A 27588-nucleotide genomic window follows, 5' to 3' on the forward strand; every position below is an offset into this window, starting at 1 on the left:
CATGTAAGCTGCCCAGACTCATGTCATCAATGAGATGGTGGTTTATAAATTTAATAAATAAATAAATTAGAGTATTGTTTTCTGCCTGAGTGTTTGTCTGGTATTAATCCTGGCTAATTGGACTATTGGCTGATAAAGAGGAAGTGTCCTTTTAGTTTCCTTCTTCTTCTTTATTGTTTCTTTTGAATGATGTGAAAATATGGTTTATCTCTATGTGTCTACTTATGTCTGTTTGTCTGAATGCTAAGCTAATGAAATTCAATGCCAGAAATTTAACCATATATTTTAGCATAATATGACAGTTTTGATAATATCAATTTTCAAGTAGAATGGAGCTGTTAGATTCCATTAATGATTTACATATACCCATATATGAATGGTTGTAATTCCCTGTCAATTTTTAAATTTTTGTGTATTATTACACAAGCTTGGAAATTTATAAAGCTTATGATGTAATGTTGAATTGCATGTAAAACTTACTATAGTAACAGCTATAGCATTCTTTAAAAATCAGAATTTTTATGTGGTTAGCAAGCTTTAATTCAGTCTATATATAATAGCTCTAAATTACTCAAAGTACAAATAAAAGAAGTAAAATACAAGAACAATTGTAAAAGGTATAGTTCAGGGTAGGCAACCTTGGCTCTTTTATGACTCGTGGATTTCAACTCCCAGAATTCCTGAACCAGCTATGCTGGCTCAGGAATTCTGGGAGTTGAAGTCCACGAGTCATAAAAGAGCCAAGGTTACCTACCCCTGGTATAGCCATTAATATTAGATTTGAACTGAATATCTCATTGTGAAAATACAAAACCTTTCTTTTTTTTATAGATTTTACAAAATCAAGTGTACCAAACTGGAAGACCTTCAGAACTATAATCCTTCACTTTCACGGGTGAAAGACTTCCTAAGGAAGCTATAATATTTGCAGGGCTGCAAAGGAAATTAATTTATTAACCTATTGATGCCTGCTCATACGTGACAATAGATCACAGTGGAGCTGGCATAGTACCATTAGAAGCAGGATGCAGAATAAATGGATCAGGAGATTCAGCCTTGCATACCTGTAGTAAACATAAAATCCTGGTCCATTCAAGAATGGTGGCTATATAAACAATACATTTGTCAAAAAATGTTCATTTATCTAAAAGAAACTAAATTCCCAATGGATAACTACTAAAACTGGTTTTCAAAAAAGCAGATTAGACTAGCAGCATATTGACTGCCTCAGTTTGAACAGTATGTTACCTATGACTGAAATTACAATAATTAAATCCCTATTACAAAGAACACACAGTTGAGGAACATATGGCCCTTCAAATGTCACTGAATGAAATATCCCAGCAACTTTCACTGCTGGCAATGCCAGGGTAGGAATAATGGAATTATTAGTTTCTGATAGAGTGTTAGAATCTTTGTTATATTTGGAAAGTCAAAACCAGTGGACAAAAATAATCAAGAATAAAACTTATGTTGGAGACATTCCATGGCAGGATAAGAGGTAACTATTCCATTTATTCTAAATATTTATATAGGGTTTTTGTCTTTAAAATAGTCATATATTGTGCAGTTCAGTGAATTATTTTCTATAAAATTAATTGAGCTAGATTCCATTTATATTGCCCCATCTATTGGAATATTTGATCTAATGGATTTTTCTATTGGTAAAAACATAGAAGAGTCTTTTAGCAATTTTCCTCACTTCTTCAATTCCTGTAATCTTTCTCACCAGAGCAGACAGAGACTACAAAGGGCAGAAGAAAACAGTGAGAGAGTATTCTTTAATCACACTGTAAGTAGAATGACACTGATCATGTATGCAAGAGAAAAACCAATAAAATCCTTATAAAAAAAGAATGACACTGATCAATTACAATTCACAAATGATGAAAATATTATGCATTTATAAAATAATCCAAATTCTGAGAACTGAAACAGAAATCATACTAGCATTTTGCTTCAGCCCTCTCTTCCCACGTCTTCTTCATTTTCCTTAAGTCATTACGGCTGCATGGATGCTATGTCGTTAATTCTAGGGACCAAATAAGTTCGTAGACTCCAAGCCTCTTCTAATCTGCTCGCTTATTGTCTTTATTGATATCAAAGCTTTGAAGTGAGAGAGGATTCTAATTGTATATTTTGTTCCCTGTCTCGCCTGTTCCTGAACCTGGAAAACCAGAAGCTGGAAAGTGTGATGAATTAGGCATCTTTCAAAGGTCACAGACTGCTTTATGAGAATAACTGAAATGAATTACAACCACATCTGCAACACCACTTGCAACTATAAATGGAAGATCACTTATTACCATGGTAACAAAAAAATGGGACTAGAAAAGGATATCAAAGAGCAGGTGGCAGCTATAGCAAGGAGGGCCTCTACACTATGTATTGTGTACCAATTGTGCTCATTCCTAGACTGTGAGAGCTTGCTCTATCATTCATGTCCTCACTTCCCAATTATATTACTGCAATGTGCTATGCGTGTAGTTGTCCTTGAAAAGCATTTAGAAACTTCAGCTGATGTAAAATACAGCATCATGGGTGATTTTGGCACACGTGATCTTTTCTCTATGGTTACCATTATCTTCCAGGTTCTGGTGCTGGTAGTACATGTATTTTAGTACCTTGCATTTAGTTTGATGTACTCATAGACTTTTCCACAGGGCTTTTATTTTGCATGCATTTATTTTAAATAAAGATAGTGTAGCATGAGAAGTTAGATGGTGCTGCCAGGAACATTCCTGGGCTACCTCAACACAGAGAACCTCTAGGTCAGACTTCCAGAAACCAGGCATCATTCAACTGCTGGGATTCTGAGCATTGGAAGGTTCCCAGCTTAAGAAAAGTCATTCTATGTCAAGAATTGATTCCATATTTTAGATGTTTGTCTTCAGTATGAGGAGAAATGTTAGCAAGGAGGTGAAAGAAGTGTAGAGTTAAGTGTGCTTTTTCATGGTCTTCCTCCTCTCATGTTCTTTTGATCACTGAGTGAGATTGATAAATATATAGGAATTTGAACTGTTATCAAGAAGTTTTTCTTTCATTTAGTGGTCTATACGGATTAAAACATTATTTTGAGATTAGTGAAATATTAATCCGAGGCTGTGAAGCTAGTAAAACTTACAGCAACTGCCTCCAGAATTTGTTTCACTGCATCAGCAGCATCTCGCTCGCTGTAATATCCCTTTTCCACAATTCTATAAAGAAACAAAAATATGCCATTCAAACTCAGGGATTTCTAGAACAGCCACAATTCTAGGCAAACTTGTTATTAAAATAAATCACAAAATAATCAAGCAACAATATAATCTACCATAATACTCTTCACTAAAAACAACTTTACTCTGGCCCATAAGCACCATTGTGCATCTTGGAAGATGCTTCAGGAAATCAATCTAAATACTCTGAAAACAAAATAAATTTATATTAATAAAATATGCTTTAAAGCATTTATAAAATGTAAATATTACAGCCTCTATAAAAATAAGAAGGTATCTAGTCTAGAGGATTACATCCATAATTTAGAAAATTTAACATAGCTATTCTTATGTATTGTCTTATTTTGTGGAATCAGACTCACAGAATTGCCATTATGATTTCTCAGTAAAGAAGATCATTGTGGTTTTCCCATACAAAGCAGCCTCTGTTAGAAACCTTGAAAGAGGCAATATGGTGCAGTGTGGCTAGAGATATGACTAGGATGGCTAGAGGAAGCTGAAAGCAATATGACTAATTCTCCAGATAAAATTAAACCTGATTTAACAATTTACCTGAGAACAACTCATATACTTGTAGAAGTGGCTGAATGGATGGTATCAACCAGGTTTTTAATCCCAAGCCTTTTAAGTTATATTCTATACCACAAAAAGCAAGTCAGAGTTTCTAAATCACTGGATAAAATGCTTTTCAGCTTGAATATGTACTGCAGCAGTTAAACTTACAATATAGAACTAAGCATGTTAAACTTGCAACATAAAACCAAGCATGTTTATTTAAGTTCCACTGAACAGGATGATGGTTGAAAAGAATTGTCCTTATACCTTCTACTCTGGGGCAGTCATGCTGAAATCAATGGGTCTGTTTCAAAGTAAGTGATTTGAAGACTGAAGAAATTAACTAGCTGTTAGCTGTGATTTAGTAATAACTTACAAGGAATTTGCCTGTTTTGAGACCACCATGTAAATTAAAATGTGATAAATCAATTACTAGTACTTTGGACCTTTCACAAGAACATCATCTATTTATTTAAAAAGTTCAACTTTTTTCAGGCTTACAGCAGGTGTGGCTGCTTTAAGAATGACATAACTTCAATGACTAAATAAAACGGCATGTTTTTCAGCTTTCAACTGAAGTTTGAAAAATGATAAATACTGTACTGTAGCAGAGAGATGAAGGTTATACTTGGTCCAAAACTACTTTTTTCAAATTTTTGAAGCATGCACATTTCTAATGATCATATTATCATTGAAATAACATAGCAATCTTCAACAATTACCATAAAGTGCTTCCAAGTTCGACACAAAATAAAAAAAGCTGGCAATTTTAGAAGCATTTAAGCATCTTGGAGTCACCAAAACCTTTTCCCATGTATTCATTTTCTTATTTTATTGATACACAAGAAATAAGGGATTAATCAAGTTTTGCTTAGAACTTTTTTGTGTAATAAATTGTTCAGTGCAAGGAAGCCAACTTTCAATTTAAGAAATATTAATAGTCAGATCAACAAAATGAAATCAGATAGGTCTAGGAAGGCACAATAGTTGAACATATGAGATAAGTGGTATAATTTAATTGGATTTTTTTCCCCTAATGCAGTGTTTCTCAACCCTGGCAACTTTCAAATATATGGACTTCAACTCTGGAGACTTGACTTATATAGAGGGCCGAGCTGTCTGCAAGGAATATAAATCTTTCCATTCCCCACCATCCAGTCAGAGCTGAATAGGTTTCTTGGATGAGAAGCGAAACATCTTCAAAGAAGAAACAAGAAAGTCTACTCAAACGGAAGGTAGACAACGATCGGGATTTCCCCCCACCCCCAGAATGGCTAGGCATCTCCGAGCAATTGGAGAAATGCCAGGAGACACAGGAGCACCAACGTGTGGACTGAGGGACTGCACGCACCCCCCAGGATACCTGGAAGGGGGAGTGCCGCCCGATAAGAGACCCACATCTGAAACACCTCTGGCGAGAGTGCTGAATCGCCTACCACATTTAGGAGAGGAAAGGGCAGCTTCTCCAGCCCTAACATCTATAACAACTCGATCGCTCCACTCAGCAACATCGACTCAAACATGCCAACGGGGGGTATGGAGTGAACCCGATGAAGATAAGCATGGGAGAAACTCCGGGAGTAGAGGAGAGAGAGCAATGAGGGCTGACGCTCCTGGCTACCATGTAGAGAACACCCAAGGCGAGTTGATTAGAGCTGGGATGGAACACACCAAGACCGGAGATAAAGAAAGGAGACGTCTGGGGGCAACAACTACCAGATCGTACTCCAAGAGGGGAGGAATGACCTCATTAGCATGTTTGGAGGATAAGACCCGCCCACCCCACCTTGCAATGCCGATCTGCCCGTGTCAATGGACAGCACGGAAGAGCTCTCAAAATGATATCGTGCAAGCAAGGAGCAAGGAGGAAACAAGGGGCGTGACAGTAATCAACTCGAACAACATCTGCGGAGACCATGACTGGGGAAAACACAAAGAAAACAAGAGACAGTGCGATGTGACGGGGCAACCAGAATGGAGTGAAAAAAGGGGAGGAGAGGGGGGTGCAGCTAAACGAAATAGGGGTGACAGTAAAGCAAAAAAGGAGAGGGGAGATGTCTCATCAGACCCCGAATTTGGCAAAGAGAAAACACCCAATGACAACCACACAAATAGAAAACGCAAGAAAGCAATCATTGCCAATAAGAAACCGGCAATTGAGAAACAGCCTATTGCATCAGGCCCATTGACAAGATCTAGGAGCCGAGTGCAGACTCTGACCAATCTATAAAAGAGGACTCTCCCACTGACCGGCATTTTGAGCCCTGATGATGTCAGCAGTTGCTGACGAAAGCTAGGCGTTTTATTAGTTATTAATTTTTATGGTGATTTTATTGGTATTGTATTAAATTTTACTAAATTTTACTAAAAATTTTTAAATACTCCCTGGTGCTCACGTTTATTTGTTTGATTTTAAATATGGATATACCCAGGGATCATATTTTTAGTGTAAATTTAAAAACGCCAAGCTTTCGCCGTCATCTGCCGGCATCATCAGGGCTAGACCGTCAGGGTGTGAGAGAGTCATTTTATAGGCAGGCCGGAGTCTGCACTCGGCTCCTCGATCTCGTCACCGGACCCAATTGGTTGAATTGTGCTCCAGTGGTTCGTTTCTTTCTGTCCTTCCTAGCTGCGTGTGTATCTTCATCTACCTTCTTTTCTTTGGATTCTGAGGCAGGTGATGTAAACCCCTTGTCTCTTCGATTGCCTCTATCCCTCAATCCCTCAATCCATTCTCCCTTTCGGGTTCGAGTGGTAGTTTGTATTTGTCCTTTTCCTTTCTCCAATCACGCTTCACCCAGTCACTTTCTCCAATCACGCTTCACCCAGTCACTTTCTCTTCTTTTCATCCTTAATGCCCCTCCCTTGTGCCCAACTGTCATTAGAATGGTCGTGTACAATGTTCCAGACTGGCTGGGGTGGCTCAATGGATTGTTTTTCTATGGGGGTGATCCCATGGTTATAATTATCTTTGGCCCGTCGGTGAGGTGTCAGGTCTAATGATCTCTCCCCATCTTTGTCTAACGTATCTCCTTGCACGCTAATTGGGATATCTCTGATGTTCGTGATGCAGGGGTTCTGGGCTTTAATTTCTATCACTCCCTTAGTTTTTTGCAAGCGTGTTAACATTGCAAGGGTAGTGGGAATTCTCAATCGTTGTCCCTCCTCTTCTGAATTGCATCGAGTTGGTTGGGGGGTTGGCACATCTCCTATGGTTCTCTCATTGGATTTACTATCGGGCCAGTGGTAGCGAGATGGGTGGTTGGTCGCACTCCATGATCTAAGTGCTAAGTGTGCCGGACAGAGGTCAATATGCCGGTTGATAGAGCTGCCATTGGATAGCCATGCTTCCTTAAGCAGTCGGCCTCCCTTAGTACTGTCACTTGCCAAGACGTCTACTTCATTAAAATTAAAGCGGTGGCCCAATTCCGCCATATGAGTCCATATCTGGGAGTGTTGTTCGCCCCTTTTCACAGCTAGTCTGTGTTCGTGGACCCTGGTCTTCACTCGTTTGGAAGTCTCCCCAACATAGTTGCACGGACAGTCCATACATTCGATCTTATATATGGCTGCCGATCTCTCCATGTTGGGGAGCGGGTCCTTGGGGCGCATAATGGCTGCCCGTAGCGTTTGGCTGGGTCTATGTGCTACCTGTATATTATATGGCGCCAAAATTCTCGCCGTAGCCTCTGATACATTGCAGATGTAGGGGAGGGTAATACGTGTTGTCCGTGGTGTCAACTCATTAGGTGTGGGGTTACTCCGGGGTTCAGATGGTATATTAAACCGGTTGATGAATCTTGCCGGGTACCCATTGCGCTTACACACTTGGAAGAGGTGGTTTCTTTCCTCCCTCTTAGCTTTGACAGTGCTGCAATGTGACTCCATCCGTTTGAATAGAGTCTTAACACAACTGACTTTATGGGCTATCGGATGGTTGCTCTCAAAATGGAGGATCCTATCCGTGCAAGTTGCTTTTTGGTATACCCTGGTGGTCAAAAATCCATCCAGTTGGCGTTGCACCAATACGTCTAGAAATGCTAGTGCGCCCTGATTTTCTTCTTCCATGGTGAACTGGATATTATTTATAGGTCTTTGGTTGTTCGGGTTTTCTCCCACGTAAAATTGGAAGTGTCTTGGCGACGTTTCGACGAAGTCACATTCGTCATCTTCAGGCTGGTGCTTTCAGCTTTGTGCCTCGAGCAGCAGTGTGTGGTCTTGGCTGTTTCTTCCTTTTAACTGCCAGTGGAGGTATGAACTGATTGGGTGGGAGCTTGGCTGTGTTCTGATTGGGTGGAGATGTGTTCTGATTGGTTAGGGGCTTGGCTGTGCTCTGATTGGCTGGGGGGTTGGCTGTGCTCTGATTGGCTGGGGGGTGGGCTGTGCTCTGATTGGCTGGGGGAGTGTTCTGTTTGGTTGTGCTCAGGTTAGTCTGAGTTGCAGAGGGATTCAAGATTTTGGGCTGCCCTGCCATTCCTTGGCTTCGCGTTCGTGGTCGTGCTTCCTCTTCATGGAGGGTGTCAGTTTGCTTCATGTATGGATTGGGGGGGTTTAAGTGGCTAATGATGCAGCTGTGGTCTGGCTTCTGGTTTGTAGTCGTGCCTCATAGTCAGTGTGGCTTTGGGTTTGTTTTTTGCGTGGATGTTTGGTGGTGACCTCCTGTGTGGTTTTTGTGAGTGTGGGTCTGGTATCATTTTTTGTGTTAGGGAGTCGTTTGTCAATGAGGGCGGGTTTCCAAATGGCTGGTAGGCGGGAGGTATCATCTCGCTTGTTCATGCGGTGTGGGCGTTTTTCTATCTCGATGGCTTCTCTGATTATTCTGTTATTAAAATGTTCACTTTTGGCAATGGTTCGGGTATTTTTAAAGTCAATTTCATGTCCTGTAGCTTTAAGGTGTTGGACCAGGGAAGATGTTGGTTCCTCTTTTTTGACTGAGTTCTTATGTTCTTCAATGCGTGCACTTATTCTTCTGTTGGTTTGTCCGATGTATGTGGTGGGACAAGTGGTGCATGGGATTTCGTATACTCCTTGATTTTCTAATTCAATTTTATCTTTGGGGTTTCTAAGGATGGTGGATATTTTTCTGTTTGTGCAGAATGCTGTTTTGATGTTGTGTTTATGGAGGATCTTACTGATTCTGTCTGTGATGCCTTTTATGTATGGGAGGATGGCTTTGCCGTTTTCTTGTTCTTTGTCTTGGATTTTAGTGGGGGTTTCTTTTTGGATTAGGTTTGTAATCTTATTTCTATGGAATCCATTGGATGTTAGTACATTGGTGAGAGTGTGTAGTTCGGGTTTTAGGTGTTGTTCGTCAGCTAAGCGTTTTGTTCTGGAGATGAGTGTCTTGGCTACAGAGTTGATCTGTGCTGGGTGGTGGTGTGAGAGAGCGTGCAGATAGCGGTTTGTGTGTGTTTTCTTCTGGTAGATGGTGTGTCCTAGGGAGCCATTGGATTTCTTGTAGACTAAGACATCCAGGAAGGGAAGTTGGTTGTTAGCTTCTGTTTCCATGGTGAACTGTATTTTGGGGTGTAGGCTGTTGAGGTGTGTGAGGAAGTTGTCCAGTTTTTCTTTCCCATGTGGCCAGATTATGAAGGTGTCGTCTACATATCTGAGCCAGAGTTTGGGTTTGTGATCCGATTTTTCTAGAGCTTGGGTTTCAAAGTGTTCCATGTAGAGGTTGGCAATGACAGGTGAGAGGGGTGATCCCATGGGTGCTCCTTCTGTTTGTTTGTATTTTTGTCCATTATAGATGAAGTATGTGTTGGATAGGCAGTGGTTGGTCAGATCTAAGATGTGTTTGGGGGGGTTATATTTGTTTTGGATAGCTGTCAAGGCTTCTTTGATTAGGCACTTGGGTGAAGAGGGATATGACATCGAAGCTCACTAGTAGGTCGCTGGGCTGTAAGTTTTGTTTCTTTATGATCTCTATAAACTGGAATGAGTTTTTTACGTGTGAGGTGATGGATTCTGCATAGGGCTGTAGTTGTTTGGCGAGAAATTTGGCTAGGTTTTGTAGAGGTGAGCCTATGGAGCTGACTATAGGTCTGAGTTATATATAACAATTAATAACAACATACAGAAGAATAGAAAAAGGCAACAAAAATGTATAAATCAAGTAAGTAGAGTCAAAATTAAGTCTACAAGCACCTAAACAATTAAGTAGCTATCAGATGGACTTAGTAATAGTAAGCTAATTCTTGGCTTTCCCTGCCCTCCCTTTCTTAGGCTGGCATTTTAGAGTCATTAAAAAACAGTCACATGCAGAATTACAGGCATACCAGCCTTACAGGTTTGGTAGGCCATGGAGGTCTGCCACCATGGTGAGCACAGAAACACCTGGAAAAGTTAAAAAAGGATGTTGTGTTGAACCGTGGCTATGAAAAGCTAAGCTACATGATGATTAGCTGGCAAACAAGCACTGATTGGTTGAGAGTCATTTCTAAAATGTTGCTAAATGGGAAAGAGCTAATTAGCAAGTGGCTTTCTGCAAGCCAAACATACACATAAACTGGCTGTGCTCATGGTATTCCTGTCACTTGGATAGATTTGAAAATAGTCAAAACAACACGAATGTATCACCAGTGTGTTTTAAAGTGGATTAAGAAGGGCGGAAAGATGGAGAGGCTGGCCAGTAGGCCAGCTAGTTGGACCAGCATTTTCAGATCTGTTAAAATATAATTCCAGCCACTGGAGCTCATATCACAGAGAAAATAATGCATTTTCAGCCTCTGTGTTCTCAAAAAATTAAACCCAAATGAATCTCTATTATATAATATTTGGGCAATATATATAACAACAATATGCACAAGCCGCCACATACCTGTCAAACAGCTCTCCTCCTGTTACCAGTTCTAAGACAAGGCTGATTTCTGTGGGGGTTTCATATATCTCCTTCAATTTTATCTGAGAAAAGCAACAAAGTAAGCAATTGTCTATTTCCCCTTCTTTCCTGTATGTATATAATTTACTTGGCCTTTACTTGGTCTTCAAACTTGGCCAATGTAAGACTTGTGGACTTCAACTCCCAAAATTACTCAGCCAGACATGCTGAAGTCCACAAGTTATAAATTGGCCAAGTTTGAAAACCCCTGATTTACAATAAGGTTACAATAAATAGATGTATCTTACATAGTATCTGAGAGTTTGGTTATATTCTAATTTTTATTTTTCCCCCAATTTCTCTCCTCCTTTCTTTCTAATGAAAAACTTCACAATTTATGGTTCAGCATAAAGCATGATTTTTTAAAAAGCATGCACTAAAAATTATTTTCTTAAATGATTCTTCAGAGTATTTGAAATATCTTGAAAGACTACTAGAAATAATTTCAAATGGACAAGAACTCTGATGCTTCCCAGAACAGACTAATAAACAAGTAAATATGGTCAGATTAAAAACTTTTGAGAATGTAGAGTTCTTTTGGTCCTCTTATGTGCAGCAAGACAGGAAAATATGTCCACAGTAGGAAATTAAGATGCAGGGTAACATTTTTAAGTCTGGGCTTGCAAACTTACAATATTTGGATGTGAAAGTCGAAGAAGAACACCTATTTCTGTTCGGACAATCTTCTTATCTACCTGGTTAAAAGGAAAAGAAAACATAATAAGATTTTGGAAGTAATTGTTTCAATGATTTGACTGCTGCAGTCATTCTGGACATATGTAATAGTTTTAGTGAAAATTTCTTTGTTAATATTTTTAGGAACCAATCACAGTAAAAGTCAAAAAGTAATTAAGTAAAATAAATAAATAAATTGTAAATATGTCTCTGGAATATCTGGGAAAATGTTGATTAATGTTATTGAAATTTGTCACCAGATTTAAAAGTAGAGTGAAGTTTTAAAATAGAAGAAACAAAAAAAAGTTATCGTTTAGGATTGATGCTGAAACTGTTTATCCACACAGAGCCAAAATTGATGTTAGCATATAAACTTTGAGAAAAACTATTTTGATAAAATATTCTTTCTCTGAATAGTTTACAAGACAATATCAAGCATCCTTTTGTGAATTCGCAGAATTGAATCTATGACAATTTTCAAACATCTTAATACTTTATGCATAGTGAAAATGTTACAGGCACTTTGGTTTGCATCATTAAAGCCTATGTATGGAGCCTAAGACAATGAATCCATGAAAATAAAAGTAATAGTAGGAGTGATCAGCGGCAAGAAGTGGGTTTTAAATTTGACATGAAGAAAGCCTTGTTCAGTTATTTTAGGCAATTTGGGGAGTATACAAGAAAACCAATGTTTACCATGAAACAGAGAAAAGCAAAGTATACACAAACCAAGATTTTCTTTTTAGTACAGATTAGTGAATGGAAACTAGATTTGTAGTTGGTATCATTAATATGTCACACAGGATTGCCAGCCTCTTTGCTAAGCAAAGACTGCATTTTATATATTACCTACTTACTTGGACTTTGGAAAAAGAGGCTGCTATTTCTGAAAAGGTAAGACCTTTTTCTGTGCTATCAAAATCCAAATAAATTAATTGAAGTAAGAGAACAGGAATAAATGCTTAAGGGGCAAACAGATTTTTAAAAACTATTATTTAAACCTTCAGACATTTTGGGGATTGTCTTTCTACTTAAAATGACTCTTGTGCCTGTACAATATCACAGACTTTGGTAAACATTAATCACATATCCCTTCAACATACTTTGCAAACACAGCAGGGCCTGTTTCTGTTCACAAAGCTCCAAATTCCCTTAGATATCTCTGCTGTATACACATCACCACCAAATGGAGTATAAGTAAATTATAAACATATTTCTATTTACATACAGTAGTCATGCTCATAATTATCTGCTTATTACTGCTGTACTGAAATATCTTAAAGCCTTGACGTTTGTTCAAAAAAATCATATATACAAATGGACTATAAACATGCCCTGGAATTATTAACTCAAATAACCCCTGCCGCAATATACTAAGCAACTACTGCTGCAACATTACTATTCAGAGAGTTTACATGAATAAAGACCATGGCATTTGTACAGTAGCTGAAAGAATGGTTCACAATTAAGATCAACAGTCCATTATTTCAGATGGAGGGTGAATGTTCTCCTTATACTTATAACAGTTAAACAAGTAACAAAACCTGTAACTTATTAACAAAAACTTGAATGGGGTGTAAGTTCAGGACTGTTTTTAGCACAGCTGATTTGCAGCTTTGTGTTCCTGAATATAGGCATTAAGTTCTTGCATAGGCAAATCTTTTATCTCAATGAATGGATCAGCACAATATGGACATCACTTTGAGTGTTCTGTCATTTACTGATGAGAAGAAAAGTGATTGCAAAATTTGCTCTAAACATTGATCAAAATTCCTACACTTATATCAGTATATTAAACCAGACAAATATTTTTCACAATTCTTGTATAAAGCCACAATGCTTCTCCAATTGTAAAATATATAGCTATCCCAAATTATATATGATAGATATAAACAAGGCAATACCTTTTCTTCAAATAACTTCTTTAGAGTTGCACAGAGCTCTTCAGCAGGCAACTCCTGAAACAACATTTTTTTTTACAGATTATCAAAGTGCTATAACGGAAAATGGCTTTTGGACTCCTTTTTACCTTGGCCCAATGAATACATGGGCACTTATTTTGCTGGTGCTATCAATGAAAAGAATGTGTTATACCTCTTTTGGTTAAGATGATTCTTTGGTAAGTTTTATTATATCCTGATTAAACATTTATTAAAGCAAGCTTTTCTAATTCTCATCTATTTTCCATCGTTCCATTAAAATATCTATATTTAGTTATAGATATATTTAATTTCCCATTTTATTCTTAATGCACTTGTGAATTAATTGGCTTTTAATGGTAAGCTTTTCATCATTCTGACTACCAAGTGAAATGTTTATGTTTTTAGGTTTTTACCGGCAGTTCATACTTCTGCTTCTTAAGGCTGAACGCAACATTTCTTTAACTTCAAGTTTTAGAAAAACTTATAATTTAGAAATGGTAAAAATATGGCACTGCCATCAAACATCTCAGGAGTTTAAATGAAATCTTGTATTAACAAGAGAGAGATTATCTCCTTTCATTAATAGAGGGACTAGGATTTAAAGTCACCATTTCAGTTCTGAACAAAATAATAATCACTCATGCTATTACTACTAAGCTCTACTTTACTGTAGTGGTAATAGAAACTAGATTCAGTTATTATATTAGTCCAGGCAATTATTATATTGCATATAGAAGTAGTCTTTGACTTACTATCATAATTGAGTCTGTAAGTCATGCTGATCATTAAGTGGGTCATCACATAAACACTTTGTTTTACAACCTTTTTTTATGGTGCTGTTAAGTTGACATGGAGGTTGTAAAGTGAATGTGGTGGTTGTTAGACAAACACTGTGGTTTTTAAATGTACTATGAGTGCACATTGCTCACTATGGGTATTTTTTTTGCTGAAAATCAGAAGTAAATGCTAATTTTCATCAAAAAAAAGTCATAGATTATGCTCACGTGACTACGGGATGTTGCAAACAGCTGTAGGTGCAAGTTGGTTGCCAAGCATCCATGGTGCAATCACATGACCATGGGGAGTAGCCATTGGAACTTCAATCTAGGTCCTAAGTACCTTTTGGGAAATTCGTCATAAATCAAACATTACTTGTACAGCTGGCTTTTCCTTGCTTTATTAACCCAAGCTTCAGTTTGGAACAGCGAAACTCTGACTATTGGAAGGATGGAAGGAGAGAAAGGAGGATGATTAATTTGCCCAGCTGTGATGGAACCACTTCCAATAGTAAAATGGGAAGGGAAACAATCCCTCTCACCTTATAGGACCTTTTACAAGCACACAAATGGCACACATATGAAATAAGCCAGTAACAGGCTGAAAAACCAAAGAGGTATTGATATTCTTTCAGGCAAATTCAATTTCTTTGAATGTTGTTTTTTTTTAAAAAATATGGAAATTGCCTTATTTTCTTCTGTGATTTTCTTTTCAATTTCCCAGGCTGGTCTACTGTCCAGATATTTCTTTATAATCTCCTATCCAGGTATTAACCAACTCTGATTCAAATCTGATTTTCAGAATCAAGTAAGGTTTGTAAGATTATGCCATCAGCTAGAGGAGATTCAAAGATACAGTATTTCTGTTGCTAAACAAAAGATACTTTTTCAGTTATAGCAATAGCAATAGTACTTAGACTTATATACCACTTCACAATACTTTACAGCCCTCTCTAAGAGGTTTATAGGTTCAGCACATTGCCCCCAACAATCTGGGTCCTCATTCTACCAACCTCAGAAGGATGGAAGACTGAATCAACCTTGAGTCAATGAGAATCAAACTGCTGAATTGTTGGCATTTGGCAGTCAGCAGAATTAGCCTGCAATACTGCATCACTACGGCTCTTTATCATATTTTAATCAGGCTACATTTAGTATTCTTATTTTAAGTCACATTCATTCAAAGTTAAAGTCCATAATATCTGAATTTGCACATGCGGAATTCCCAACAGACTTTCAAATCAGAAAACATGGACTCAGGGCTCGGTCCTGTCCCCCCTCCTTTTTAACATCTACATGAAACCACTGGGTGAGATCATTCGGCGACACGGGTGAGGTATCATCAGTACACAGATGATACCCAATTGTATATCTCCACCCCGTGTCCTTTCAGTGAAGCCTTCGACGTGATGTGCCGGTGCCTGGAAGATGTGAGCGTCTGGATGGGGGTGAACAGGCTTAGACTCAACCCTGACAAGACCGAGTGGCTCTGGGTCTTGCCTCCCAAAGGTCAACTGGATGGTCCATCATTAGTCCTGGGGGGGGCAAATTTACCTCCCTCAGTGCAGGCACGCAACTTGGGTGTCCTCCTGGATTCACAGCTAAATTTGGAACAACATCTATCGGCTGTGGCCAAGGGGACTTTTGCCCAGGTTCACCTGGTACACCAGTTGCGGTCTTATTTGGACTGGGAGGCTTTACTCTCGGTCACTCATGCCCTTGTCACCTCAAGACTGGATTACTGTAACGCGCTCTACATGGGGCTACCCTTGAAGAGCGTTCGGAGGCTGCAGTTGGTTCAGAACGCAGCCGCGAGAGCGATTGTGGGCGCGCCAAGGTATGCCCACATGTCACCTATCCTCCGCGAGCTGCACTGGCTTCCTGTGGGTCTCCGGACGCAATTCAAGGTGTTGGTTATCACCTTTAAAGCCCTTCATGGCATAGGGTCAGGTTACTTACAGGACCGCATACTGCCGCACAGTTCCCAGAGACCAGTGAGGTCCCATAGATTGGGCCTCCTTCAGGTCCCGTCAGCCAGACAATGTCGGCTGGCAGGCCCTCGGGGAAGGGCCTTTTCTGTGGTGGCTCCGACCTGGTGGAATCAACTCCCCCCCCCGAGGTTTGAACTACTCCCACCCTGCCACCCTTTAAGAAAGCCATTAAAACTCTCCTGTTCCGGCAGGCCTGGGGCTGATGTCCCCGGGGGGGGGCGGGATATGATCGGACATGCTGTATGAATGTATTTATTTTATTCTTTTATTGTTAGATTATTGTTTTAATTTTGTACACCGCCCTGAGTCCCTTGGGATTGGGCGGCATATAAATTTTAGAAATAAATAAATAAATAAATAAACAAACATTGCTGGATCCTCCAGATAATCAGCTGCTTTATCAGCCACAGCTCCAGATCAATATGCAGTAGGCTTTTGCTTGTCCAAGTCTGAAAGACTGCAATTACACCGGAAGTGATATATATCACTATAGTAATGTACTATTACTAACTGAGTCTCAATTTCCCTTGAGAGGATTACTACAATGCATTCTAGGTGGGGCTGCCTTTGGAGACAAATCAGTAGCTGCAGCTGGTAGAAAATGTAGTATCAAGATTATTAACTGGATACCCTCCCAATTCAGAATTACATCTATATTAAAGTCAGTGAATGGTTGCCAGCAGAGACAATGTGAAATGCTGCTCATTACCTTTACCATTACCTAACAGCACAGCACCAGGATATATCAAGCAATCTTGCAATTGAATCTGCATATCCCATTATCAAAAATAGCCCTGCTAAATGTTTCATCCTTTCCTGTAGTATCCCTTCCTTTACAGAATACTCTGTCCCCAGAAGTACATTCAGTTTCCACCTTTTTGCAGATCCATACAAAGCTTCAAACTGTTTTATTTCAATGTGCTTGAAATCCCAACTAACTGACAATGAGCACCTAGTTATTATTATTTTGTTTTGTTTTTGTTGGTGTTGTACACAATGTGTATACCTTTTGGGAGTGGGTGGTTATAAGAATTGTTAAATAAGTAAATAAGATTCAGTGTTTAATAGAGAGGGTAGAACAATGCTACATTTGTTTAAAAATAATAATGATCATTTTAAATTGTTCAATGTTCAAAGAAACTGTTTTCACTTTTTTTGAAGCAAGATGCAAAACCAGTAGGAAGGTCTTGTTACCCCTTAGGAAAAAATGTGCCTTGATATAATACTGTAATCACCCAAGGTTTAAACAAATATTTCTCAAACTTGGCAAAATTAAGATGTATAGAAGACTGGCTAGGGAATTCTGTAAGTTGAAGTCCATACATCTCAAATTTGCTAAGTTTGAGAAACATTAGTTTAAAACTACATCTGGATGTATTTGCAGGGGGAGATAAGAGGGTGGGAAATATAGATTAAAATAATTTTATGCATATACAGTCACAGATTGTTAGACTTGCACTGGGAAAACCAAACTCCAAGTCTCAATCACAGAATTCATTGAGTGGCTTTCTCTTCTACTCTGTTAACTTTCCATTTATGTTTGTTGTGCACACATACACAGACAATTAAAATTAGGGAGGGCACCCCAAATTTCTTAGAGAAAAGTTGGTATATAAAAGCCATAAACACATAAATAAGCAAGTGCCACTCAGTTTAATGGACCTGGTCCAAAGTAATTACAGTGTGCTGAAGTAACTGTATAAAATACATTGTCTCAAAGGATATGAACCATAGTTTTTCTCATCATATTATTTGGTTTCTCTAATTTTTTATTAAACTGTTTTTTAAAACTCTAGATAAAGTGTGTATATGCACACATGCATATACACAGAATCAAGCAAAAGTTCCACAGTGTCATTTGGATTTTCCATAACAATGAGATTAATTCCAGAGTTTTAGTGGGAAAAAAGAGGAAACAAATTGTTTTGTAACATGATTAGTAATCTTAGCACCAGAAACTTGCTGAGAAAAGATGTTCCAAGCTGACCAGCTTTGCTGCTTCCTATTCAGTCCTCCCTCTGTATGAAACAAGATGTCATTCCAATTTTACCTTTTTTCTTTCTTCCACTCACAAACAGAGGTAGTGTTATTAACTCCACTTTTCTAATTATGAATCCCACTGAATCAGTTGGAGTGCAGATCTAAGTAAGAAAAACTAAGTAAGAGCTTGGGTTCTTAGAATGAAGGGCATTGTTGTGCTGCATAATGTAAAATTTTGTTTTATGTGGATTTACCACTTTAAACTTAGTCACAGGTAACTGCAAGAATTGATTCAGTATTATTTTATTATAGAAACCCTCAAAAAAGTCCTTGAAACACTTTTTGCACCTTTAAAAAGTTGCCTATTTTATATATAAAACAATGAGTGGACAGATTATGAAACCTCAAATTATATTTTTAAAAACAATAAAAGATAAGTATCAAAGAAAGGGGCCTGAGCTAATATTTATAATGTATATACAAGAAACCAAGAAAGAGAAACAGACCTAAGATCTGATTTGGGGAGGTATCAATGTGATTTCTGTGTCTGCACATAGTTTTTCAACTAATTTAGATGCAGAGGTTTTTTTGTTTGTTCATTTGTTTTAATTAGCAAGCAGACTAGGTACCATCACTGAATAATTTCTCTGATTTAGTTCCTTGGCTATAACATAACATTGCATCCTAAATTTCACAATAAGGATTGCTGTAAAATGCTAATGTAAAATTTGGAATAAAACATCTATGTCTTCTTTAGAGCCTGTAGGGCAGTGATTCTCAACCTTTCTAATGCCGTGACCCCATGATACAGTTCCCCATGTTGTGGTGACCCCCAAGTGGGTGTGGCCACCAATAAGAGGGAGTAGGACAGCTAGGAAAAAGGGAAAAAAATGGCGGACAGCATGGTTTGGTGACCCCCGTGAAATGGTCATTCGACCCCAAATGGGGTCCCGACCCACAGGTTGAGAACCACTGCTGTAGGGAAACAAATGCAGCAATTTTCTCATACAATAATATTTACAATTTATTTTTATGATATATTAGTTTATTTACTGAAATTATTACCCTGCTTTTCACCATAAATGATGTATATGGTGCTAATAGTAAGAAAAATAAAATAAATTAACAATTAAAACACTTAAAATACCATTAAAAGCATATCAATAAATAGAATACACATTCAGTTACAATGTACTCAGCAGCTAACCAAATTACATGCCAGAGGGAGACTGCTTACCAGACCATAGAAAACAAGAGAGAGTTACCCTAGCAATTTTTTTCAGAAAAAAGAAAAGCTTCTTTTAAAGGACATTACGTATGTGCAAACTTGTAAAGATAAATATATTATTTCAAAAACCTGATCCTAAATTGTGTGGGATTTAGGGCACTGTGCTAGGAGAGTCATCCAGTCAGTGATGATACTATAATGAAGGAGTTGCATCTCACTATAGCTGGCCTGAGGCAAAAATTTCAGTAATAGCATTGGACAGGTTGAAACTGTTCAATGTTTCCCTAAAGCTGTCAAATAATATAACTGCCATGATCCAAAGAAGATACTAAGGAATGTATCATCCTGGCTTAACAGGAATTTCTAGCAATGTTTACAACTCTGCAGTCTGAGATGTGTAAAAATCTTGGGTGTTGACATATGAAAATCCTGGTTGAATAAACACAAATGATGATTGTAACCCCATTTAGTGCAGGTTGCATCCTTATTCGTGGATTTGCATTTCAGTTTACCAGCAGCACCTGTTTTGTTTGAATTAATTTTCAACTAGCTTTTCTTTATCCAATTGCTTATTGATATTAGATACCAATTTATAATTGTACATTGTGAATGACAGGAAAGATAAAATTATCTTAAAGGATTTGTTTCATCTCACAATGATACAAGACTGAAAGGAAAACATTTACACCAATGCTTCTCAACCATAGTAACTTTAAGATGCATGGACTTCAACTTGCAAAATTGCCAACCAATATGACTGGCTGGGAATTCTGGGAGTTAAAGCCCATGCACGTAAAGTTGACAAGTTTGCAAAACATTGGTTTATACCCTGATCTTCTCAGTCTATGACTGTCAAAACTCCATTCTCCTTTCTTCTACTAGAAATTCCAAATAAAGGGAAGGAGACTAAGAGACAGTATCTGACAATATTCAATATAGCAGAAGTTAGCTCTCTTTAATTTAGTTTTCACATTTTAGGTCATTATCACATCTTCCTTGGTTTTCAGAGATATCATGTTACAAATGTTAAAATTTGCAATTTTTATAAACTCTAATTTTAATATTACGCTACATTATTTTTGGTAGCATAAATATTATTCACTGGAAGATTTTGCACGCCCATTTTTGCAACCAATATATTTGGCACTTTTGAATTAGATCTGTTTTATTTAATTTTGGTTGTCACTCTAAAATTGAATTTTTCTAATGGAAAACGGTATCATAAATTGCTGTAAGCCATGTAGAGGATTTTAATCATAATGAAGCCTGATGCATACCTTCTACTTAATGGGAGATTAGGTCCCATGGGCAACAAATATCATAGATTGTAATCTTAAATTTAATAGGCATTTAATAAGTACTATATAGTCACAATTAAATGCTGTTACAACATAATCCTATCTGAAATTCCAAGAATCCTCATCAGGACAGTTTCACCTATGTTGGCTGCGACTCCTGGAAGTGGAATCTTAAACATTAGGAGAATGTTAGTTTAAGGAAGAATTTCATAAAGATTGTTTTTTCGAATAGATCTGTTGAACCATCCTTACATAACAGTAAGACCCATACTTTAGAACAAAGCTACTTGTTCATACAGGTAGTCCTTGGCTTACAATCAAAACTGAGTCAGGCAATTACAATCAGTTGTAAGACCTAAGTTTTGATGGTCATAAAGCAGGTCACCATGTGACCAGACCCATTTTTATGACTTTTTTGCAGCAGTTGTTAAGCAAATGCCATGGTTGTTAAGGAATGTTATTATTTGCTATGGACTGTTTTTTGTTAGAAATATCTATGTCCAGCAAAACCATGGTAAATCATGATCATGTGACTACGATGTACTGCAAACAGCCACAAATGTGGGCCAGTAGCTGAGTGCCCAAAAGGTGGTCATGTGACTACAGGGGGATGATGTTAGAACTTCAAGTCATAAAATGCTCTTGGGGGGGTCTCTCATAACTTTGAATGGTCGCTAAGCAATTGATTGTAAGTCAAGGACTATTGTGCATAGACCAAAATACAGTTGTTCCAATTGTTTGGGGGAGAGCACAAAGGGCATCAGCAGTAACAACTGAAAGAAGGCAGGAAAGTTGCCAGGATGATTAGGAATGCAAATATATTGTACAGGGAGTTTCAGCACAACAATCTGAAATTCTCAATTTGGTTCTTTTGAATTATAGTGGATTTCAAACAGTTCTGCAGCTGTTCTATTGAGTAATAGTTTATTTTGAATTCAACATAAAATGTCCCACATGCCTTATTATTTTGGATTAAAAGAAGCTTAAGGGTCTACATTGGTGAGACTGTGAGAAATTAATACATTTGTATTCTAATGTAGCTCTGCTCAGAAGCAAAATTCAGCAACAAAAATCTCATGAATTGGAACAGCTACACTTACAGTTTTCTTTAAGATTTTGACAGCAAAAGGTTTTTGAGTTCCTTTCTGCCTGCACCTGTAGACAATAGATGTAGCACCCCTGAATGAAAAGACAAAGATAGATGTATTATTAAGTTGGTAATAAATTTGTCAGACAAAGCACAGATTTCCCTCAAAACAATGCTTGCTTCAAAATCGGACATTTGGAGTCTTGAATGGAAAAAAAATCATACTTCTCTAATTTTTCCCTGTGTTGCTCAGATTTTCACGTTTGACTCAAATAATGAATCAAAAACTGTGATTTTGTTAAATATTTGTTATACTTTTACTTGCCAGCTGTGAATGCAACTTTTTTCTTAATCAGAAATTTACCTATTTTCAAAAAATAGAAAAAAATCACATTATTAAAGTAGATTTAATGCAACAGATATTTAAATATTAAAATATTTTAAAAGAAGTTGTGAGATAAATCTCAAAGAAACAATATGATCAATAAGACTTCACAGCAGAGATGATTGAGTCAATAACACTTGGGCCATTCAGCAAATTGTCAGAAATGTCTATTGAGAATCATCCTACAATAATTATTCTTTCCTCCATTCTTAGCCACTTAATCCTTCCTTACTCAAGGCAGTCTTTGACAGATATAATTCTTTTCTCAAGAGGTTTTAAGAGATATTTTTCTTGTTTAATTCTTTTAGCTCTTTTAAACAGATTGTGCAGCAAAGAAATAGAAAAGCAACAGATCCAATTCATTTATTTTTAGTCACAGCCTGTTTTTATTTTGTTTTTCTTTCTCTCTTTTTTGGTCTTATTAAAACAATATAATTTATTTTTACACCTATCCAATTTGAGCTATTAAAATCCAGAAGACCATTAGATAGGAGCAAAGATACACAAATTCAAATTCTTTATTCTTCCAGGTCAGCCACCCAGATTAAATAAGATTTGCTAAATGTAACCTACCAAATACAACCTAGAAAATAACATTCAAAATAAGGCATATAAGGTGAAAAATGTATGTTCACACTTGCACTGTTTTGCTATCAACAATCTGCAAGTTTTATAAATGGTGGAAACTTTGCAACTATAAGAGTTACTTTGAGTTTCTTCTCTACCAGTAAAAACTGAACATAAAAATCTTCATTCTCTCCTGGAAAAAAGCTTAGAAGAGGCATCACTAGCTTTTTATGTATATTTCAGGGCAAAGATATACAATAAATTCATTCAAAAGTTGTCATTTATTCTTTAAAGTATATTTATTCTTTAAATTATCACTTTACATTTGTTTAAGAAATTCTCCTTTTAGTTTTAACAATAACACATTTGAAACAGCTTCAGTATTTAGGTTAAGTGTACTTTACCACACCAAACTGGAAATTAATTTTATAATTGTTCCCAGGTTCAAGAATAACCTCCTCTGTAATATATGGAAATCTGATAGGACAAAGTTGGTAGAATTAAGCTATGGAACTAGTCCTATGGTTTTTACAAATCCTTACTTGTATTTCAATACTAGTTTGTGCCTAAATGGTAACTTATATAACCCCATAAAGTCTGGGTCTAATTGCTTTCTGCCACATATGAATTGGATATTAATTATATAAAATGTGCCAATAACAGTTCACTGAAGTTAGTTGTATGTGGATATACCTCAGCTAATTATGCTAAGATATTAGGGCTATTGACTTGAAGGGAAATGTGCTTCAGAGGGCATATTGGTATGTGCAGAGGAGCTGTCAGCAACTTTCTAATCGAAATATGTTCTTTTTCTGCAACTGTGCTGCAACTGCAGAGGGAAGTCACATAACAGCAGGAACAGACATTGCTGTTTTAAGTAGTTGCTGACAGCTGCTACCCAAGGGCTCCTGCCTTGAAAATATTTTGTTTCTCATCCAAGAAGCTTCTTCAGAACTGAAGCTTCTTGGATGAGAAGTGAAACGTTTCAAGGGAAAAAAACCAAGAAAGTCCAGTTGCCTTTTGAAAATCACCTTTGGGACAACCATGATCTGGATGATTGAGAATCTTCATAGACATAGACATTAAGCCAGAACATTTCTTAATAAACATGGTTTCTATGAAATGCACAAGAATGCTTGATCTCTAGAGCTACATTCTCAGTGATCGGAAATATTTGTTTCTTTTCCAAGGAAGAGGTTTTTTTAAAATGACCCTTCTCCTTTTCCTCCGAGGAAACCTCTTCTTCTTGCAGAAAAGCCTTTGGGTCCAATGCCAAAGTTTCTTTCACAGACTTTTCTGTTCTATCTTAACTTCTCTAAAAAGCCATTTTGTTCTGCAGAGAGAGAAAGAGAGACAAACAAATAACCTTGTCCTAGAAACTTACTGTAACATGCAAACATTTAGACCTCTAACCTGAAACCTTCCAATTCCCAGAGTTTAAGATGTGTAGACTTCAACTGCCATTGCTGTTGACTGAGCCCTCTGCAAATATACTGGACAGTCCCCAGATCTCTTATTGGTTATAATTATGTTCTTTTTGTTGTTGGGCTATTTTTTTAATGAGCAAATTATTGGGTTTGCTTTGCTGAATAGCTAAACTGAATATCAGTAGAGGAGAAGGTCAAGAGCTCTGAACCTCTTCAGTGCTGCCAAATTCATGCAGATGCCTATCTTTCAAGTCCACTTAACTATAAGTACAAATTACTACCCTGACATATTATCACTGGGACTAAGATGCTATGTCAAATGGAGTATATATTTAGCTTCTGTTCCCAATGACATTTTAGTTCCTAAATTGAACAGACACATTTATTTAAAAACAGATGTACCAACTCCTTTTATTAATCTTGTACAATAAAAATCTCCTACATCAATGCTATTCTTTTGAATAAATAGGCTAATAACATTTATTCTCAACTATTCTTTCATGATCTCAGCCGAAAAAGATAATAAGTTTACTTTAGATTTTAGGTAAAGCATCAATTTTATTTTTAAAAGAATGATAGAAGTTTCCCCCCCTCGCCCCAAAAGAAGGCCACTAGTTACTATTTTAACTAACTCAAGGCTAAATGAAGTTCAGTCTGGAAGATATAAATCAGGGTTTTCCAATCTTGACAACTTTCAGATACGTGGACTCCAACTCCCAGGATTCCTGGCCAGCATGAAAAAGTTTATTTTATATGTGCTTAGTTCTGACAAAACGGAGAGTTAAAGAATACAGGTAGTCCTCAAATTATGACCACTTGCTTAGCAACTGTTCAAAGTTACAAAGCTGCTGAACCAGGTGGTCTTATGACCAGTCTGCAAATTGGTGGCCATTGCATGATGGGAATCTAGATACTTGGGTGTCCGGCTTACAGTTATGACATTGCAGCAAGTGAAAGTAACATGATTGTGATTTCCCGTGTTCCCTGACAACTTCCCACAAGCAAAGTCAATGGGGAAGCTGGCAGGAAGTAGAAAATTATTCCTGTTCCCACTGTTTTACCTGCCCACATTCTTTAGTGCTTGCCTGCAGCATCTGCTGGCCTACCTGCCTGGGACTCCTGCCTCTTCCTGTTTAACAACCTGTATGGTCCTGGGATTACAGTGACAAATGGGACTACAGGACTGATGCTGCTAAACAAAGCAGTTATGTGGCATCATACTTTACAGCCACACTGCTTAGTGAAAGAAATTCTGATCCCCATTATCATTATAACCCAAGGACTACTTGCATTTGTTTACCAAGGTTTTTGAAATAACATTAAGAAAGATCATCATACTCTACACAGGTATCTTACCAAGGACAGAGCAAGCAAAATAAAATGTGTGCCAAGTATAATCTTTTAGTTACTAAAGAACCACATACTCAACCATTACATTCCTCCTAATCAGTCATCCAGTAAAACCTGATAGTTTTACTGATGGCACCAGCAATTTGGGCACTTGGCAACTGGTTCTTATTTACAATTGGTTGTAGCATACTATGGTCATGTGATTACGATTTGCAACCTGTTTTGCTGGTTTCTGGCAAACATCCATCAGGGAAGCTGGATTTGCTTAACAACCACTTGATTCACTTAATGACCACAATAATTTGCATTATGATTGCCATAAAAATAGTCATAGAACCATGACAATGACTTTTTACAAACTGTACAAACTCCTTATGTTAGAATTGTGTCCCATTATGAAAGTAGCAAAAGTAAGTTGCTAATCCAATCTAATGCATTGGAACAACTCCTGAAAATAATTCAATAGTATTCTATTAAAGAGATATGATTGTTATTTTTCAGGAGGTGTTCATATGTATTGAATGAAGATGGTCTGTTACCAGGCTTATTTTTAACAAAATCTTTCAAGCAATGTGCTACTTTAAGAGAAAGCAGCAAGTCTCAAATGGAGCTCAGAGTATAGTAGTTAACTGTCAAAGCCTTCCAATTCAAAAGATATCAGCCCAGGAAGTGATCAAAAAAAGTCAGACTGATAATCAAAACTGGTTACCTTTCTGTTCCTAGCTCTTCATACCAAAAAGGGGAAAGTAGAAGAAGGAAGGGGGAAATGATGTAGCTTATGATTGGCAGATTTTGTTTTTTTCACCCAGAAAATGTTATCAAGAATTTACTTTCATTTACAACTGCAATGTTTGGTGGGAGGCGAGGAGTGGGGGTAGGGGGAGAGCTATACCTAAATAAATACTTACACATTATTTATTTCTCTATATAAATAGGTTATTTTAATGCAAATTGTGCAGAAGACAATATATCCTCCAAATATTTATGGATTTCCTTTGTACAAACCCCATGGCTTTTATCTGAGTGATATTTTGTAACACTGGCCATACCATTGGTGCCATTTTCATAGAAACTCCAAATGAAACAACCAAATAAAGCAGGGGTAGTCAACCTTGGCTCTTTTATGACTCGTGGACTTCAACTCCCAGAATTCCTGAGCCAGCACAGGAATTCTGGGAGTTGAAGTCCACAAGTCATAAAAGAGCCAAAGTTGACTACCCCTGAAATAAAGCATAGTATCTCTTAATGCTTTCAGACAACAAATGTAGCATATACAACAGACACTGCAACTAAAATCTGGCAGGCTTCATCCTCTCCAGAAGGCTAACTATGCAAATTTTAACCCATTTTTGATAGAAAGGTCACAGCCATTTGTTTCCCTACATTCCCTTCCCACTTATAAAGAAACAAAGTGACATATTAACTTAAAGCAAGTCACAACTGATGTGATCTGCGCTAAATGTCCATTTTCAGAATTTCTGAAACGAAAAAATACAAACGAATATTTATGCTGCTCATTTTACTCTTTTAACTGCATAATTGTATTATCAGTATGTGGCAGGAATCTGTATCTATGATCCTAAGTCAAACAACTGATTTTACATATACGGCAGAGACACTTAATGTGCAAGCAAATTCCTTTTGATCATAAAACAAATGCTCTCCCTCACTGCATCCTGAAAGTGCTAATACCCCATGCTGATGCCAGCTGGACCAAAACAGAAAATTCTGTTTGGGTTGGAATGTTTCATCCACAGATTATTGCTCTGGACTGGTTACTTTGACCTTACACTCAACAATTTCTCTGCTGCTATGCCCTCCCCCTAGAAAACAACTGCTAATCATTTTCCTTTATCTATATGGGTTTTGTTGAATATATACTGTATGCTTCTTGAAAAAAAATGCACATATATGAAGGCTAAGCAACCAGATTTAAAATACAAATTCCTTTCTTGCATTTTAAGGGTTTCATTCACTAATCTCTGCTACAGTTACTATTATAATAGTGTTCCAGTAGCACAGTGGTTATAACGTTTGTCTGACATATAAGGGAATAATGAGTTCAAATTATAGCTGATTTTTTTAAAAAAATATATATTATTTTTCTTTCTGTGAGCTATCCACTTTATTTATTTTATTGTTTTTTAAAAAAATCAGTTTTCCTGTATCTCAGTTAATTTTTGTTTCAACCTAAAGTTAACGCTGTTTCACCGCAACTTCCATTTACCGATACTCCAAATGAGTAAATA

At 37.3% G+C, this 27588-nt stretch overlaps 1 protein-coding gene across 7 annotated transcripts in view; it reads right to left on the reverse strand.

The window, feature by feature from the left end:
* Nucleotides 1–27588, reverse strand: part of CAMK4 (calcium/calmodulin dependent protein kinase IV) — a 72040-nt gene that overhangs the window by 22282 nt on the left and 22170 nt on the right. For 5 of the 7 annotated variants that reach the window (XM_039365317.1, XM_039365318.1, XM_039365319.1 and 2 more), the window contains 5 exons: nucleotides 21624–21702; nucleotides 13233–13286; nucleotides 11286–11348; nucleotides 10594–10676; nucleotides 3125–3197 (listed from right to left, as the gene is read on the reverse strand). In XM_039365317.1, the coding sequence (XP_039221251.1) occupies nucleotides 3125–3197; nucleotides 10594–10676; nucleotides 11286–11348; nucleotides 13233–13286; nucleotides 21624–21702 (352 nt within the window). The remainder of the gene's footprint in view (nucleotides 1–3124; nucleotides 3198–10593; nucleotides 10677–11285; nucleotides 11349–13232; nucleotides 13287–21623; nucleotides 21703–27588) is intronic. The other 2 variants (XM_039365322.1, XM_039365321.1) reach the window with 1 other exon arrangement.

Source organism: Crotalus tigris, unplaced genomic scaffold, assembly GCF_016545835.1.
Source record: "Crotalus tigris isolate CLP2741 ecotype Arizona unplaced genomic scaffold, ASM1654583v1 scf7180000020032.448945, whole genome shotgun sequence".
In the NCBI taxonomy this organism is placed as follows: Eukaryota; Metazoa; Chordata; class Lepidosauria; order Squamata; family Viperidae; genus Crotalus; species Crotalus tigris.